The sequence below is a fragment of the Suillus subalutaceus genome (genome assembly GCF_016647625.1).
Source record: "Suillus subalutaceus strain FC151 chromosome Unknown DFJ58scaffold_36, whole genome shotgun sequence".
NCBI classification, from domain to species: Eukaryota; Fungi; Basidiomycota; class Agaricomycetes; order Boletales; family Suillaceae; genus Suillus; species Suillus subalutaceus.
The window spans coordinates 79,296-92,269 of NW_024540285.1; the positions used below are offsets into that span (position 1 = coordinate 79,296).

At 49.0% G+C, this 12,974-nt stretch overlaps 4 protein-coding genes across 4 annotated transcripts; 3 read left to right on the forward strand and 1 right to left on the reverse strand.

Moving 5' to 3' along the window:
- Positions 1-1,791: 1,791 nt before the first annotated feature.
- On the forward strand, positions 1,792-3,885 carry DFJ58DRAFT_658472 (uncharacterized protein; the record flags this gene model as incomplete). The annotated part of the gene is made up of 3 exons (XM_041382029.1): positions 1,792-2,256; positions 2,311-2,952; positions 3,232-3,885. 3 exons carry the CDS (start codon positions 1,792-1,794, stop codon positions 3,883-3,885), a joined length of 1,761 nt encoding a protein of 586 aa, XP_041245283.1.
- A 1,606-nt stretch (positions 3,886-5,491) lies between these two features.
- Positions 5,492-6,271, forward strand: DFJ58DRAFT_291355 (uncharacterized protein; the record flags this gene model as incomplete). The annotated part of the gene is made up of 3 exons (XM_041379700.1): positions 5,492-5,557; positions 5,610-6,134; positions 6,187-6,271. Coding segments are annotated over 2 exons (576 nt in total), but the record flags the coding sequence as incomplete, so codon positions are not given.
- A 1,968-nt stretch (positions 6,272-8,239) lies between these two features.
- DFJ58DRAFT_840264 (uncharacterized protein) lies at positions 8,240-9,767 on the forward strand (the record flags this gene model as incomplete). Its single annotated transcript, XM_041392600.1, has 7 exons — positions 8,240-8,381; positions 8,744-8,937; positions 9,063-9,119; positions 9,187-9,238; positions 9,263-9,344; positions 9,387-9,531; positions 9,684-9,767. 7 exons carry the CDS (start codon positions 8,240-8,242, stop codon positions 9,765-9,767), a joined length of 756 nt encoding a protein of 251 aa, XP_041245285.1.
- Positions 9,768-10,276: 509 nt separating this feature from the next.
- DFJ58DRAFT_913211 (uncharacterized protein) lies at positions 10,277-11,375 on the reverse strand. Its single transcript, XM_041395313.1, has 5 exons — positions 10,965-11,375; positions 10,787-10,830; positions 10,661-10,758; positions 10,463-10,488; positions 10,277-10,424 (listed from the first exon to the last, which is right to left on the reverse strand). The coding sequence occupies exons 1-5, from the start codon at positions 11,019-11,021 to the stop codon at positions 10,317-10,319; spliced, it is 333 nt and encodes a 110-aa protein (XP_041245286.1). The 5' UTR covers positions 11,022-11,375; the 3' UTR covers positions 10,277-10,316.
- Positions 11,376-12,974: the final 1,599 nt, after the last annotated feature.

Consider the following 12,974-nt stretch of genomic DNA (forward strand, 5'->3'; position numbering starts at 1 on the left):
ACGCCTAGTAGCCACGCTGTCTAACATGTGGGCGGACTAGTCAGTGGTGTTGGGAGTTTACCGTGACATCAAAATTATATAGCCTGCAGCAAGCTAATGACGGTCAGCACTTGGCCCATGGCTCGTCCGACTTTTCTCCAGAAGGTACTCCGAAGACCTTCACAGAAATATGCAACAGGCACAAACCGCACAGCATCAATAAAAGCCCCTCAGGCTCAAGAGCAGCCCAACACAAGGGATTTTCACTCGACCAAGGGCGAGTTACTTCGTATAGCTTCCGAACTCAATCGTGAAGATCCGCTGGACCACAATCATAACGAGGGCCGACGTTGTCTCCTAGATGAATCATGTGCATTTACACAGGTAAGCGATAAATACATTTCAGAACTACATATATTGACTCATCTGTCCTTGCTGAAGAACGGCAAGGTTGTCCTTACCGCTGCGACAGCGCTGGACTCTGGAAGACACATTCCTAGTGTCTCTACCGCCACTGACGTCGATGGCGAGAAGGCACAGGCACCACGACAAGGAGCAGTTTGGGGATTCCACGCTTCTGCAGATCAATCTATAGATCCTTCTCAGCACAACACTGAAGAGGTGTTCTACACCCCTCCCAGTACACCTACAGCTTCTTCGTCCCCTGTTGGCCTTTCCCCTCCAGCCTCTCGCTCGCATACTCCAGCCCATTCCCCATATTCAACACCCCCTCACTCTGCTGCATCGTCTGCTGCATCTTTAGGGTCTGATAATCCCCAGGATATCTCTGTTTCAGCAACTTCCTTGACCGAATTTACCACTGTCACCGTGATTCCCGTCAAGAACGAGCCAGGGTGTCATAAACGTATTCCAAGCCACCGTAAGCTAACGTATACGGACCGAGATTGGGCCAAAGACGTTCGGTGGCTTGACACCCCGCAACGTAACGGGACTAGAGGCAAGGCTACCAGACGCAATACTTCGCCGAGCAACGTTTCAAATGCAGCATCACGCTCGGCTTCATCTTTACCGAGCACTGTTTCTTCTCATACGTCACGAATGTCTACAACATACCTGTCTTCTCAGCCGCATGACCTTTCCAAAGTTGAATTTCCATTTCCACGTAAGCCAAAAGTTCATGGGCACATGAAAACAAAAGCGATGCGTGCGATGGTTGGCATGTCGGTTCTGCTTGAAGTGGAGGAGGACGCTGACCTGTCTGGCAATCCTGCTGGAGTGGATAGGAGTATGTCTCGCAGGCGCTCGCAATCTTTGACATATACCCCAACCCATACTCAACCACCAAGACCGTCACAACAGGAGCCATCTGCGACTTCATCGCAGCCAATACCAAGGTTGACCAGACGTCGTAGTTCATCTTCTCCTTCGCTTTCTCCACCATCGCGATCGTCATCAACGCGCTTACACCCTCGTGCAACTGGCGTGTCTGGTGCGTCTGCATCAGCTGTCAGCGTCGCGTCTCGCCCAATGAGCAGCTCTTCTCACGCGACATCCTCAACCACGAAATCTCCTTATACATCGGCGCCGTTAAATGCCCTGGACGCCCTTGCCGCGCACGCGTCATCCTCACGTGAGGCAGACGCTCTTCCATCAAGTGGTACGCGTGGATTCACCAGACTTGTTCTTCCTCGTGCGGCTACTTCTCCAGCCCCCTCTGGATCGAAATCTGGTGTTGGTTCTTGGCGCCCCTGGAAAGCAGGCAGAAGGGCAACAGCCGCAGAAAGTTTGGGCGCGGGACTCGGGTTTGGAGATGAGATTGATCTTACACGAGCTGGACTCGCGCAGACGACGATGGCCAGCGTGGAGATTGTTCATGGAATCGCGTCCGGTGATGTCGAACGCCAGGAATCGAAGTCTCGTGGGCCGTTGTTTGGCTTGGGCTGGCTCTCAAAGAGTAATACCAAGCAGGGGAAGGGCAAATCTCGACAGGTCCCTGCAGAGAGTCCGCTCGGTTTCACAGCCTATCGAAAACCTCCGGTTTATGTTGGCGGAAGCTCAGTGCTAGTGCAGGTATGGGCCGTGGGGCTGGACGATGTGGATGCTCGTCTTATGGGTGTACATCCGCCGCCACCAAAGCAACCATCTCCTGGGACTCCTCACAGAGCCGAGGAGAAAAGTGATGGGAAACGGCCCGTTCCACTGGGTTATATTCCAGGACGATCTTTCGTTGGGCGTGTCCTCGAAGTTGGATGGGATGTTGACGAACACACTATCAAGAAGGGAGAGTGGGTCATCGGTCTCAATAGTGTGCAGAAGGTTTGTATTACATTGACACGAGATTTGATACAAATATGCTGACTCGATGTCAAGTGCGGTGCTTTGGCTGAATTCATTCTCGTTGACCGACATCGCATTCATCGCGTGCCACATCCTTACATGCCCGATCAGCCATCTCTGGTTTTCGCTTCGTTGAGCGAGACTGCAGAGGATGGTGAAGGGAGGCAGCGCAATTCGCTCGTATTTCCTTCTGCGAATGAACCCAAGGGTTTCACAGTGGACGAGCTCGCTGTGCTCCCGCTTTCAGGCGTTCCTGCTTATCGCGCTGTGCGCACATTGACACACATCATGCGCGCATTCGTAAAGCCTGACGTAGCTGCACGGCGGCCGCGCGAAAACGGGGGTAGTCGCGAAGTTACCAGCGACACTCACAAAGATGATGTTGACATCGTGCGTTCCATTAAACATGGTTCAGCAGAAAAGCGGCTCGACACGACGCGTCCTCGCATATTAATTTTACGTGGACACGACGGATCCGGGGCGCTAGCCCTCCAAATGCTTGTTCGCGCTGGATGGTCCGTTTGGGTTCATGTACCTGTGCCATTCGACCTTCCAGGTCTTCCTGACAAATTCGAAGAGGATCTTCGAGACGAAGAGAAGAAGCGTACGTTGGCAAAACGACGAGTTGTACTAGAACAGATTGAAAAACGACTTCGTGCGTGGGGCGCAGACGAAGTTTTGTTTGTTCCCATCGAGTCGAGTTCCACGTCCGCGCCAACTTCGCGAGACGACCCTTCTTCCTCATCGCCGTCCGTGCACGATCCACGATCTTCTTCTTCTTCCGGTCATTCGCGGAACATATCTCCCTCACCATTTTCACGCTCCTCGACGTCGTCGACATTGTCGTCGCAATATCCACCCTCCACACATGGTAATATTTCCTCTACATCTCACCCTCATTGTGTACTCCCTGCTCCATACTCCTATACTGGACTTCCTCTTACTCCATATCAGAGTGAAAAAGCCTCAGCGACGGCACTTTTCACCTACTTGGCGCGCACGCACGTTCATTTTGATGCAGTCATCGATACAATTGGAGGTTGTGAGATTTGGGAGGCCGGGCGGGTATTACTCAGCCTTCCAGTTCACGATACCGCTCGAGCCAGCATCGAAGGCCAGTTTACTACGCTAGTAGGCGACGCACCCGACCGTGTAGTGTCTACCGCAAGCGATCATTTCCGTGCAGGCGTGCGAGCGCTCCGGATCGGAAACCCCACAGGCACCTCGAAAGTCCACGATGACGCCGAGTTCTCTCGGGTAACCGCCAGGCATGCCAGGGGCAAGAAGGACAGAAAGATGAAGCCTCGACCGGTGAACTACGCGTGGGTGAACGTCATGTCGGACGTGGATTGGGAGGGTGCGGATGTACGGGACTCGTTGGGCGCAGCCCTGGCGATGGCAGTTGGGGAAGGCGTGCGGCCTGCCGTTGGCCTTGTTGACTTTCCGGACATGTGGAACAAGGGCAAAGGGAAAATGAAAGCCGTGGGTAGCGGTGGTGACGGGGAGATGCTGGAGAAAGTCGTCCCGTTCGAGAATACGCCTCAAGTTTTCATCCCTGGAGGTGGGTTGGAACATGGAGGAACGGTGGTTTCCAGAATAGCTGTGTAATCCCAGGATGATCTTCAGATTCCGTCCTAATCCGAACGAACTGCTCCAGAGTCTTCTTTTAGAAGTGGTGATGCATGATTAGTACCACGAACGCTAACCAAATTATAATAAGTCACATATATTGTTGCACTGCTAGTATATATCTATCTGTTATTTAAGGGTTTCCAAGGAGCTACGCCCAGTGGATTGGGCATGACTGCAGGGTTGATTGTCGGAAATGGCCCACTACTAGGCTAGGGACATCCACATGGAGATTAGATGGATGGGAGGTTGTATTTGACCATCTAGTACGCTAGGCGTGGATCACAAGCACAAGAAAGTATTTCATATGGTAGATTTTTATATCGGAGAACAAATGTCGTTCTCACTCCAGATGCATGCCTGCGCAAGCTCTCAAAGAGACTCCTCGAGAAACACATACAAGTTTTCCACAGACGTGGGAATAAGAAACCACCGTGACATTAATATTGATGTCTATAGCTTGCCCGACAGTGTTGCGATGCTCAGAAGTCACGGTGGAAGTAAGACGCTACTAGTCTCCCGAGTCCCCTAGCCAATAGAAAGAAGACACTCGTCCCCCTTGATTACTGCGAGCCTCAAAATTTAAACCTGACCATAACAAGCAAAAAACTCAGAAGTTGCACCGAATGCCTCTACGTTTCGCCTTGAAGATCTTGTCTCACAGGCTTGTACGAGCAAGGCAACAGAAATCTAGGACATGCTCGCGTTGGAAAACCTATCGACAGAATTAAAGATTCAACGAAAGGTTTGCCGTGCTTGGTTTGGCACAGTGGCCTGAACTTCAGAGTGCGAATTTCACACCAGGTGATCGCAGGCCGTTGGCAAGCTGTTCAAGTTGGTAACTAGAAGTTGCCTGCATGCTCAATTGGTGGTCTGGTGGCAGCCTGAGCATACTGCCAGTTAGACTCGGGGATCTCGGGGACGATGAAACAACACGAAACTATTAATGGTCACCTCGGTAATGTACGAGATGGCGATACTCCACCACCTCACGTGGCCGATGACACCGGTGACCAATCGGGGATCCCGGGGAAGAGTAGTTAAAGTACTACTTGTACCTTATCGATTGATCATCGATATCGCTGGGAGTCCGACCAAACTCATAGCTGGTCTCCTAGGGTTTTCTTCGTTGACCAACTGCTAGTACCAGTGGTCACTCAGTCGTACTACCTCCGAGTCGATCTCAGTCATTTCTCCACCGATTTTGATCATTCGACTTCATACTAGTAGTATTTTAGAATAAACTAGACTCTGAAGCAGGGTAAACTACATTGTAGATCGAGGCAAATTTGCGCGAAATATTGCAGAGCGGCTGAAGACGGATGAGTGGTAGTAGACTACTAGCAATTGATAAGTGACTACCAGTGGTTATGCAATGTGATGTTTGATCGCTTCCCTTCGAGCGAGTTCAGTTAAGGTTTGACAGGAAGTGACAAAAAGCGCCTCTTGAGTAAGTGTCTCCTCCATACAGCAAGCGAAAAAATGCTCGTACTGCCTCGAAGGCGGTCCTTCGTATTCATATTTGTTACTGGTGGCAAAAACGCCACTACTTCCGAGTCACCCAAATATTTAAATGGCCTGCAATCAGAAGGCGAGTGTATCAGAATACTCAAATCGCCGATTCGTCCGCTTACACACTCTTAACCATCTGGTACGCTGGGCACCTGTCTCCAGAGAACAACTGAGTCATTGCTGACCTGCAGTACGACAGCCTGTCTTCCTTGCAATCAACCACCAGCTCCTCCCCCTCACGACCCACTATCATATTCATGCCTCTCGATATCATTCCCGTCACGGTGGATCCAGAAACCTTGTTTCGAATGGAACAAACCGGTCAACCACTTGTCGTGTATGAATGTGGATTACAGGGGACACCCTGTGGAATGTGTCTGGAGGGAACGACTAGTGCAGTGTCTGCCCACCTACGTAGACACGGTGTCACTGGTCCGGATAGTGCCGTCACAATTTGTACCTGGGGCGGCTGCTACAAGACACTCAAGAAAGGAAGCATGACAAGGCACATCCTCACTCACCTCGGTGTCAAGGCGTGCTGCTCCATATGCGGAGTTGTGAAATGCCGTTACGACCTCCTTCGTGCACACATCAATTCCTCGGAGACATGTCATTTCGCAATTGCCGATAATGTTCCAGGACCCGGAGGATATGTTGTTGTCCCCACGAGTTGGGCCGCTGCCCATATGCATCAGGTCTGATCCTTATGATGTCTGGTATGTAATTTGATCTCTTTTTGTGATCAGTACTGTTTACACTGGTTGGAAGTTTTTTTTCGACAAGGGAGTCTAGCGATATTCACTAGGAAGTCCGCTCGAAAGAAAAACGGACTCGCACGGTGTGAGAGATGTGGGGGCTCTGTATGCTATGTATATCGTGACATTCCTAGACGGACGACTGATTAGTTGTAGTTATATATTTAATAGCAGTGAAATTTTGGTACGTACGAAGAGACATCCAGGCCAGGATGGCTAGCCACCACGTCCGTGGTAGAGAATATTGTTTCATGATGTGCCCTTTCTCAATGGTCACATCAACATCGTAACTTAAGGTGAGATTGACCGTTGAAAGCAGTGCATTCCAATGGTCGATAATCACTCGAAACCGTTGTAGTGACGAATCATTTCGCCACGAGTTTGTGAGATTCCCACCACAAACGTTGAATGCACAATGCACATGGTGATCGCTCCTTGAACAAATAACATCATACATGCCAAGTATCCTAATAGAGCACTATTTTAACTTTTCAGTGACGTGTTGTTCAAGAGGAATAAGTTTAGCTCAGCCTGGTTTGTGACATGGAAGCCTTCCACAAGCCTGCCAATACTCCCCTTATGTTGATCCGTCACTGATGTGACTGTTGTGCATGACCTGTCTTGCAAATCGCAATCTCAATTGGGGACTTGGCATTCTTCGTGGAAGCGAAAGCAATCAAGATTATACAGAATTCATGTATCATCCTGGATATGAAACGGTTCAATTAGCACATTTGTAATGAGACGGGGTAAAGCCTCTAATGCTACCTTACGTTTTTGAACAGAAGGTGGTGCAAGTCAGGAAAGTTAGAGAACTGCATGAACGGGAAATAAGAAAGCCATAGGTCACTCAAAAGACGGGAACCCATATGATAGACTGCAAATTTAAACACGAAATGCGTGCGCGGGTGTGGACGATTCAGACCAAGCCCGGATGATTGGGTCAATGTACAACAAGACGGAAAGTCTGTCCCCGCGCGATCTTGCGACGTCAACGCCTCTCACTCATCTCATTGCCGAGTTTTCAGTAGAGTTCATCAGAATCGGGCGATGGAAGTTGGTAGACAGCGGCGTGCAGGGATTAAGCCGCCAAGTAGAACCGCTCCCACGGGGCGTGCACATGGCCAAGGTTCTGGATGGACAAATTGAGCAGCAGGGAAAGCTAAGGTTAAAGTAAGATGATACTTGTCGAAACTTATGTATCTTCCAAGTATCTTCTGTACCTTGCTATCCTTATGGAAAATTCTCGACTAAAAATTTCAGAAGCTTGGGATACAGGTAAGAGTAAGTGGCTCAACGTCATTGGCGGCCAGCTCGGGGTCTAACTTCGAACTCGAATGCTTCAAAGTTCACAAGCTGTATGCAAGTTGTCGCAAGTTGTTCAGCTACCACCAATCGTGTGGTCATACCCAGGCTCAGGCTTAAGTTGACTTGTTTTCCGGGAAGCCACGGACGGCGCAGCTACAGACACTACTCACCTTGGGGCAACGTCGACCTCGGCTTCTCCTTCATTCTTTTCAATGCCCTCATTTCTACCTCGCTACTCTCCGCGGCCATATGCTACGGTGTAGTGCAGTTTGGGCTAGTGGCGCTGGTGTTGCAGAAGGTAATGATTCATGGGCAGTCACGGTGGCCCGCAGTATTGCATATGAGCATTTTCTGCGTTTGTCACTGCTTGAGGTGACCAGGCATCCAGGTTTGTTGAATTTACTAGGAACTATCGAGGCAGCAATGCGTCCGAAGCAACTCTTACTATTGTCTCGGTTCCTGACGCGGAGAAGTTGCGAACAAGTCTAAAAAGCGCTGCAATCACATGATGAGTCCTACGACGGGTGTATCCACCATTCTATTCTGAACAGCTTGCATAGTTCTCCTCCGTACTGTTTGGTATGCTGTACTCGACGATACCTGTCTCTGTCATCGGCATCCGCAGTTGTAGAGCCGTTCTGGAAGCCTGAACAATATAGTATGTCACGCACAATCTCTCTTTGTGCGGGACCAGTGGTGTTGACTTTGATATAAGTATATATATATCGCATTTATTGTCCTTTGAAGCCGTAGACCCCATGTCGGACATAGCCCTTTTCGCGGGGGGCTTACTCCCAGTGGTGTTGACTTGTAACCACAAGTTCCGATTGTTGGCATGTTATGTGGAGGCACGATCTCGGGAATCTTTGTTTTCGTGTCCTATGTACTCCGGGAGATATAGTAAGTGCCACTAATGTACTTAAAGTGTAGATATCGACCAATGTCCTTACAGCGACAATCGTAACAAATTAGAAATGTACCTCGCATTTGGAGCATCACGTTTTGAAGCGTGTAGACCTGTTGCATGAAAAGCTCTTCGTCTTGCACTGACTCGAATGATTAACTACTAAATGAGGTTCGTACCATCCAAAATATAAGCCGTTTCTAATTTAGTGTTTGGCCTTGACAACAGCTTGATCGGAATCATTGTTATTCCAGGCATGATGACCGGTAGGAATTTACGCCACGACGTGGGCGAATGGTTGTGCCGATCGAAGGTTTCACTGGCAGGTGCCATACTTGATGACTCTTCAGTTCAGCAGGGAGTGCGGCTCCAGATGGTTATCATGTTTATCATTTCCGCCTCGACATCACTTGCATCGATCATCACTACGATCACAACGCTTGCTGTCGTCCGACGTGCCCAAGCATCCGGTCCGGCGTGCAAGGAACTAGCTCTTTAGCTGAGCAGTGGATGGGGCGAAATGCACCGTGCAGAGCTGTCGCGGGCTCAAACGTATGCCCGATAGACAGAATGTGGCTGTGGAAACGGAGTGATTGCTGGGCTGATGCTCATCTTATTCTACCAAATTATTTTTCCGCTTTCTTGCTGATCGCACAGAGTCCACACTCTTTATCTAGATCCTATCACATATGGACGATGGTTCTATATCCCGATTCTGGAAGTCCATGAACATAGTACGCAGATGTTACTATGTAACGGTGTCGAAAGGTATATAGCTTAACTCGGTTGTAACGCGTCAAGCTGAGGCATATAAGCGGCGACTCGGACCTGGTTTACCTTGCAATCATCGGAGGTGAGCCGTCTTTCATTCATATAGACTACCATATGGATGTTCTTATGCGGGATAACCATGCTCATGGCATGCAATTCGACAAGTACCGTGTACCAGCCTTCGCGATGTGCGAGATCGCTTTCTTAACATCTCTTACATCAATTAACAGTGATCTCTCGCAGCTTGCTGCCCAAGGTTTTCGTCTCAATGCACACACCCTGGAGCTCCTGCCAACCATGACCCCGCTGAGGAGGAACACTCAAAGCGACACCCGATATACGAACAGCCCGGTGACCACAGCATCATCATTGTTGGTGCGTGTCAATTCATCCTTGGTGTAATTTTTGTTGCAACATTACGCAACACATTGTAGTGCACTGCTGCAACCAGCGCTACGCATAACTATACCATTCACGCCAGTGCCATCCTGCACACTTGTTAACATCCTTGGTGACCCTTCGACCAGAAATTAGAGGAGCACTGGAGCCGTGTCTATAGCCGCGGCACACTATACACAATTATATCACTGCGGCCGGGACCCGCAGGCTAGATAATCCAGATTATCATATACCGGAGTGAAAACAAATTTGAAAATGACACTGCTCTGATAACACTGTTTGAATTCAAGAGAACATGGAAACCGACGTCCCTAAAGTAAGATGGTGCATGCGGGAGGGCGCCCCCTCGCATCACTGATCAACGACAATTTCGAGCGCCTGGAATGAATTGACAACAGTTCGAGTCGCTACTGCTGGAAATGCAAACATTGCGGCGACACCTGCAGTGCTGATAACCCATCAGGTGCTCGATCGGAATCGGATCCAGGATCGTGACAACAACCTACCGAACAAGCGCTGTGAAAATGCAACTGCTGCTCTGCACCAAGCAGCGCGCCTGTTTGTTATGGAAAAGACAGCAACTCCAGTGCCACTGTTTCAAATGCTATTCTTACTTCGGCTGCTTCGAGCTCTCAAGAAGTTCTACTGCCGCCGTCATTCTCATGCATGCCACACAAAGCTTGATCGACACGTCCGCGTCATTCCCATGATGCAAGAGACACAAAGCTTTTTATTCCTTACTCAAGGCTTGATCGACAAACCTAAATCTTGAAATAACCTTTTTCATTCATGCCAATATTCCCTTCCGTGTCATTGGCGACGAAGAGTTTTTCAACTTGAAATTTCCACAGACTACTGCTGCTAGGCACCTAGAGTTTTGCCGGTTATATGTAAGCTCGTTGCTTACCTGAGTTCCCATAATCAACATCAATACTGTCCGAGATAATCAAGCGTGAGCTTTGATTATCATGGGGTGGCCATTTGTGTCCTCCCGTTTCGGATGAAATTCCCACACCAAACCACAGTGCTACGCGATTGGGGAGCCGGCACTGGTGGGGGGATAAAAAGATCTGAAAACGTGGAAGGGTGTAAGCTCGTTGCTTACCTGAGTTCCTATAATCAACATAAATACTGTCCGAGATAATCAAGCGTGAGCTTTGATTATCACTGCCTTTTGGCCTAACGGTCTGGGCGTAACGGTTACTAAGGGACGACAGTCTTGACTACTTACATTATAACCGGCAAAACTAAACCCGAGTAGCCTAGTTCTGCCCCCTACAATATGCACCGGCCGTTGTTGCCACTGTCCTAGTCGGTGTTGAGCTCGCATGCCAAAATCGTATAGAAAATTGAAAGCTACTATGACGACTACATCTTTGTCGTCTGCAGCTGCAGGTAGCAGCCTCTACACAGATGGAGAAAACAAATTGCTCGAGGAGACTCAATGATTGGATGCTGCTAGTCATGGTAGGATGGAGCTGCTGCTAGTCATGGTAGGATGGAGCTGCTGCTAGTCACGGTAGGACAGAGCTGCTGCTAGTCATGGTAGGACGGAGCTGCTGCTAGTCACGGTAGGACAGAGCTGCTGCTAGTCATGGTAGGACGGAGCTGCTGCTAGTCACGGTAGGACGGAGCTGCTGCCACTTTAGCGATGGTCAAAAGTGTGGCCCTAGTTAGAAAAAAATATATGCTGCTTTCAGAAATACAGAATGGCAAGCGGCAGGTGTCAAAGTGACAATTGATGATGATGTGGTCCGACTGGCCAACCACACCACAACAAATGATTAAACAAACCAGTACCTATTCTAGGTCCTTTGAATCTCAAATGACGCAGCATACCTTCCTCTCAAGGGATAAACTTAAAAAACGGAGTGGTGCCTTGCGGGGGTGAGATTAAAATCAAGATATGTACAAACATGTTTAACTTTTCCTTGGACACGGCCGACACGGCTTATGGTGGGTTTGCTGCATCATATGCTGTGCTCATCATAAGCTGTGATCATCATAAGCTGTCGTACCTTAGATCTCAGGCGCAATCAGGTTGGCTCAAGTCGCAATTTATTTATGTCCAGTGCGCAGTGGCCCTGGGGAAGGCAAGCATTTAGGGTACCGCACGGGTAACACCGAGGGTCGGAAAGTTGACACCGCACCCGCACCCGCCAACACCGTACCCTTCACGGGTACGGGTACACACCGACCCGTCAATGTCGCGGTTTATGGAAAACACCGCGGTGTCTCTGAACACCGCGGGTACATTACCAAGAAGAGTGTATTAAGTATTAACAACAATGAAATAAAATAGTACTACTTTTCCTTGTCATTCTCCTCTGCTTCGACTTCATTTCGCTTCCGTTTTTGAGTCCTGACAGCGGCTAAAAGGTCCTCCATCACCAGAAGATCACTTCTGCCCCACGCTCCGAGGCAGAGAAAGGCACGAATTGTTGATGGTGCGAGTCGGTTGCGAGTAAAATGAAGGAGCTGCCGGCCCTGCGAGAAGACACGTTCAACCGCAGTTGATGTTGCTGAGCAAGATAATAAGTATTGATTGATTGAAAGAGGATTCGAAGGAGACATACCTGGGACAGAGAGATAGTCGAGTGCCATCCGATGCAGCATTGGATAAGCACGGCAGTTGTTTTGCCACCATGCGAGTGGGTCCTTGGTTTTCACAGTTGGTAATCGAAGAAACTCATCCAACTCGCTACTAGTAGTACGAGACATGGAACCAAGTGAGTAGTCACCAAAGTCATCCTCGTTCTGTATAGTTGTCAGTGTCAGTGCAAAATTAAATGTTGCATACGGACTGTGTCTGCTTCAATGTCATCAGTAATCTCGGCAGATTTCTCGTATTTATCAATAAACTCTTCGCGAACGAGCTTCTCGGCAATGTCAATCCATTCTTTCTCCCAGGAATGCTCACGGAAGTACTCGAGCTTCAAGCCAGGATGTAGGACTTTATGAAGATGATTAATCAATGATGTCAATGAAAGTTTGAAAGGCTGACCCATGGCAATGCGGTATACGTTGGAGAGATCTGTAATCTTCCAGTAGCGATCCATCTTGTTCTTTGCAAGCTGCATAGCCGACACAACTGCAGGGTGATATGCTTCCTTCGTCTGTTGATTGAGCTTGCTATCAAGTTTGTCCATTGCCGGTATCACGGCTGCGATAGTGGCTGAGTCCTGAGAGAAGAACAAGGTAGCCTTCTTGTATTGCTGGTGGATCAAAATAAGTGAGACAAATAAATACAATGTATGACGAGCGAGACCTACAGAGAGAACCGCAACGAGGTCAGCAACAATTTTCCACTCATCGTCATCCAATTCATATTTTTTAGCCCGCCTGAGGCTTTTATCACTCGTTATGCGATCAATGGGTACCTGATACTGTAACGCGAAGACCAGCATGTCATATGTGGA

Coding starts and splice junctions, on each gene's coding strand:
- DFJ58DRAFT_913211 (XM_041395313.1), bottom strand. CDS start 11,021: ATGACTAGCAGCATCCAATCATTGAGTCTCCTCGAGCAATTTGTTTTC. Junction 10,759..10,786: donor TTAGTTTTGCCGGTTATAAT/GTAAGTAGTCAA, acceptor GTCGTCCCTTAG/TAACCGTTACGCCCAGACCG. Junction 10,425..10,462: donor TGTTGATTATGGGAACTCAG/GTAAGCAACGAG, acceptor GCAAAACTCTAG/GTGCCTAGCAGCAGTAGTCT.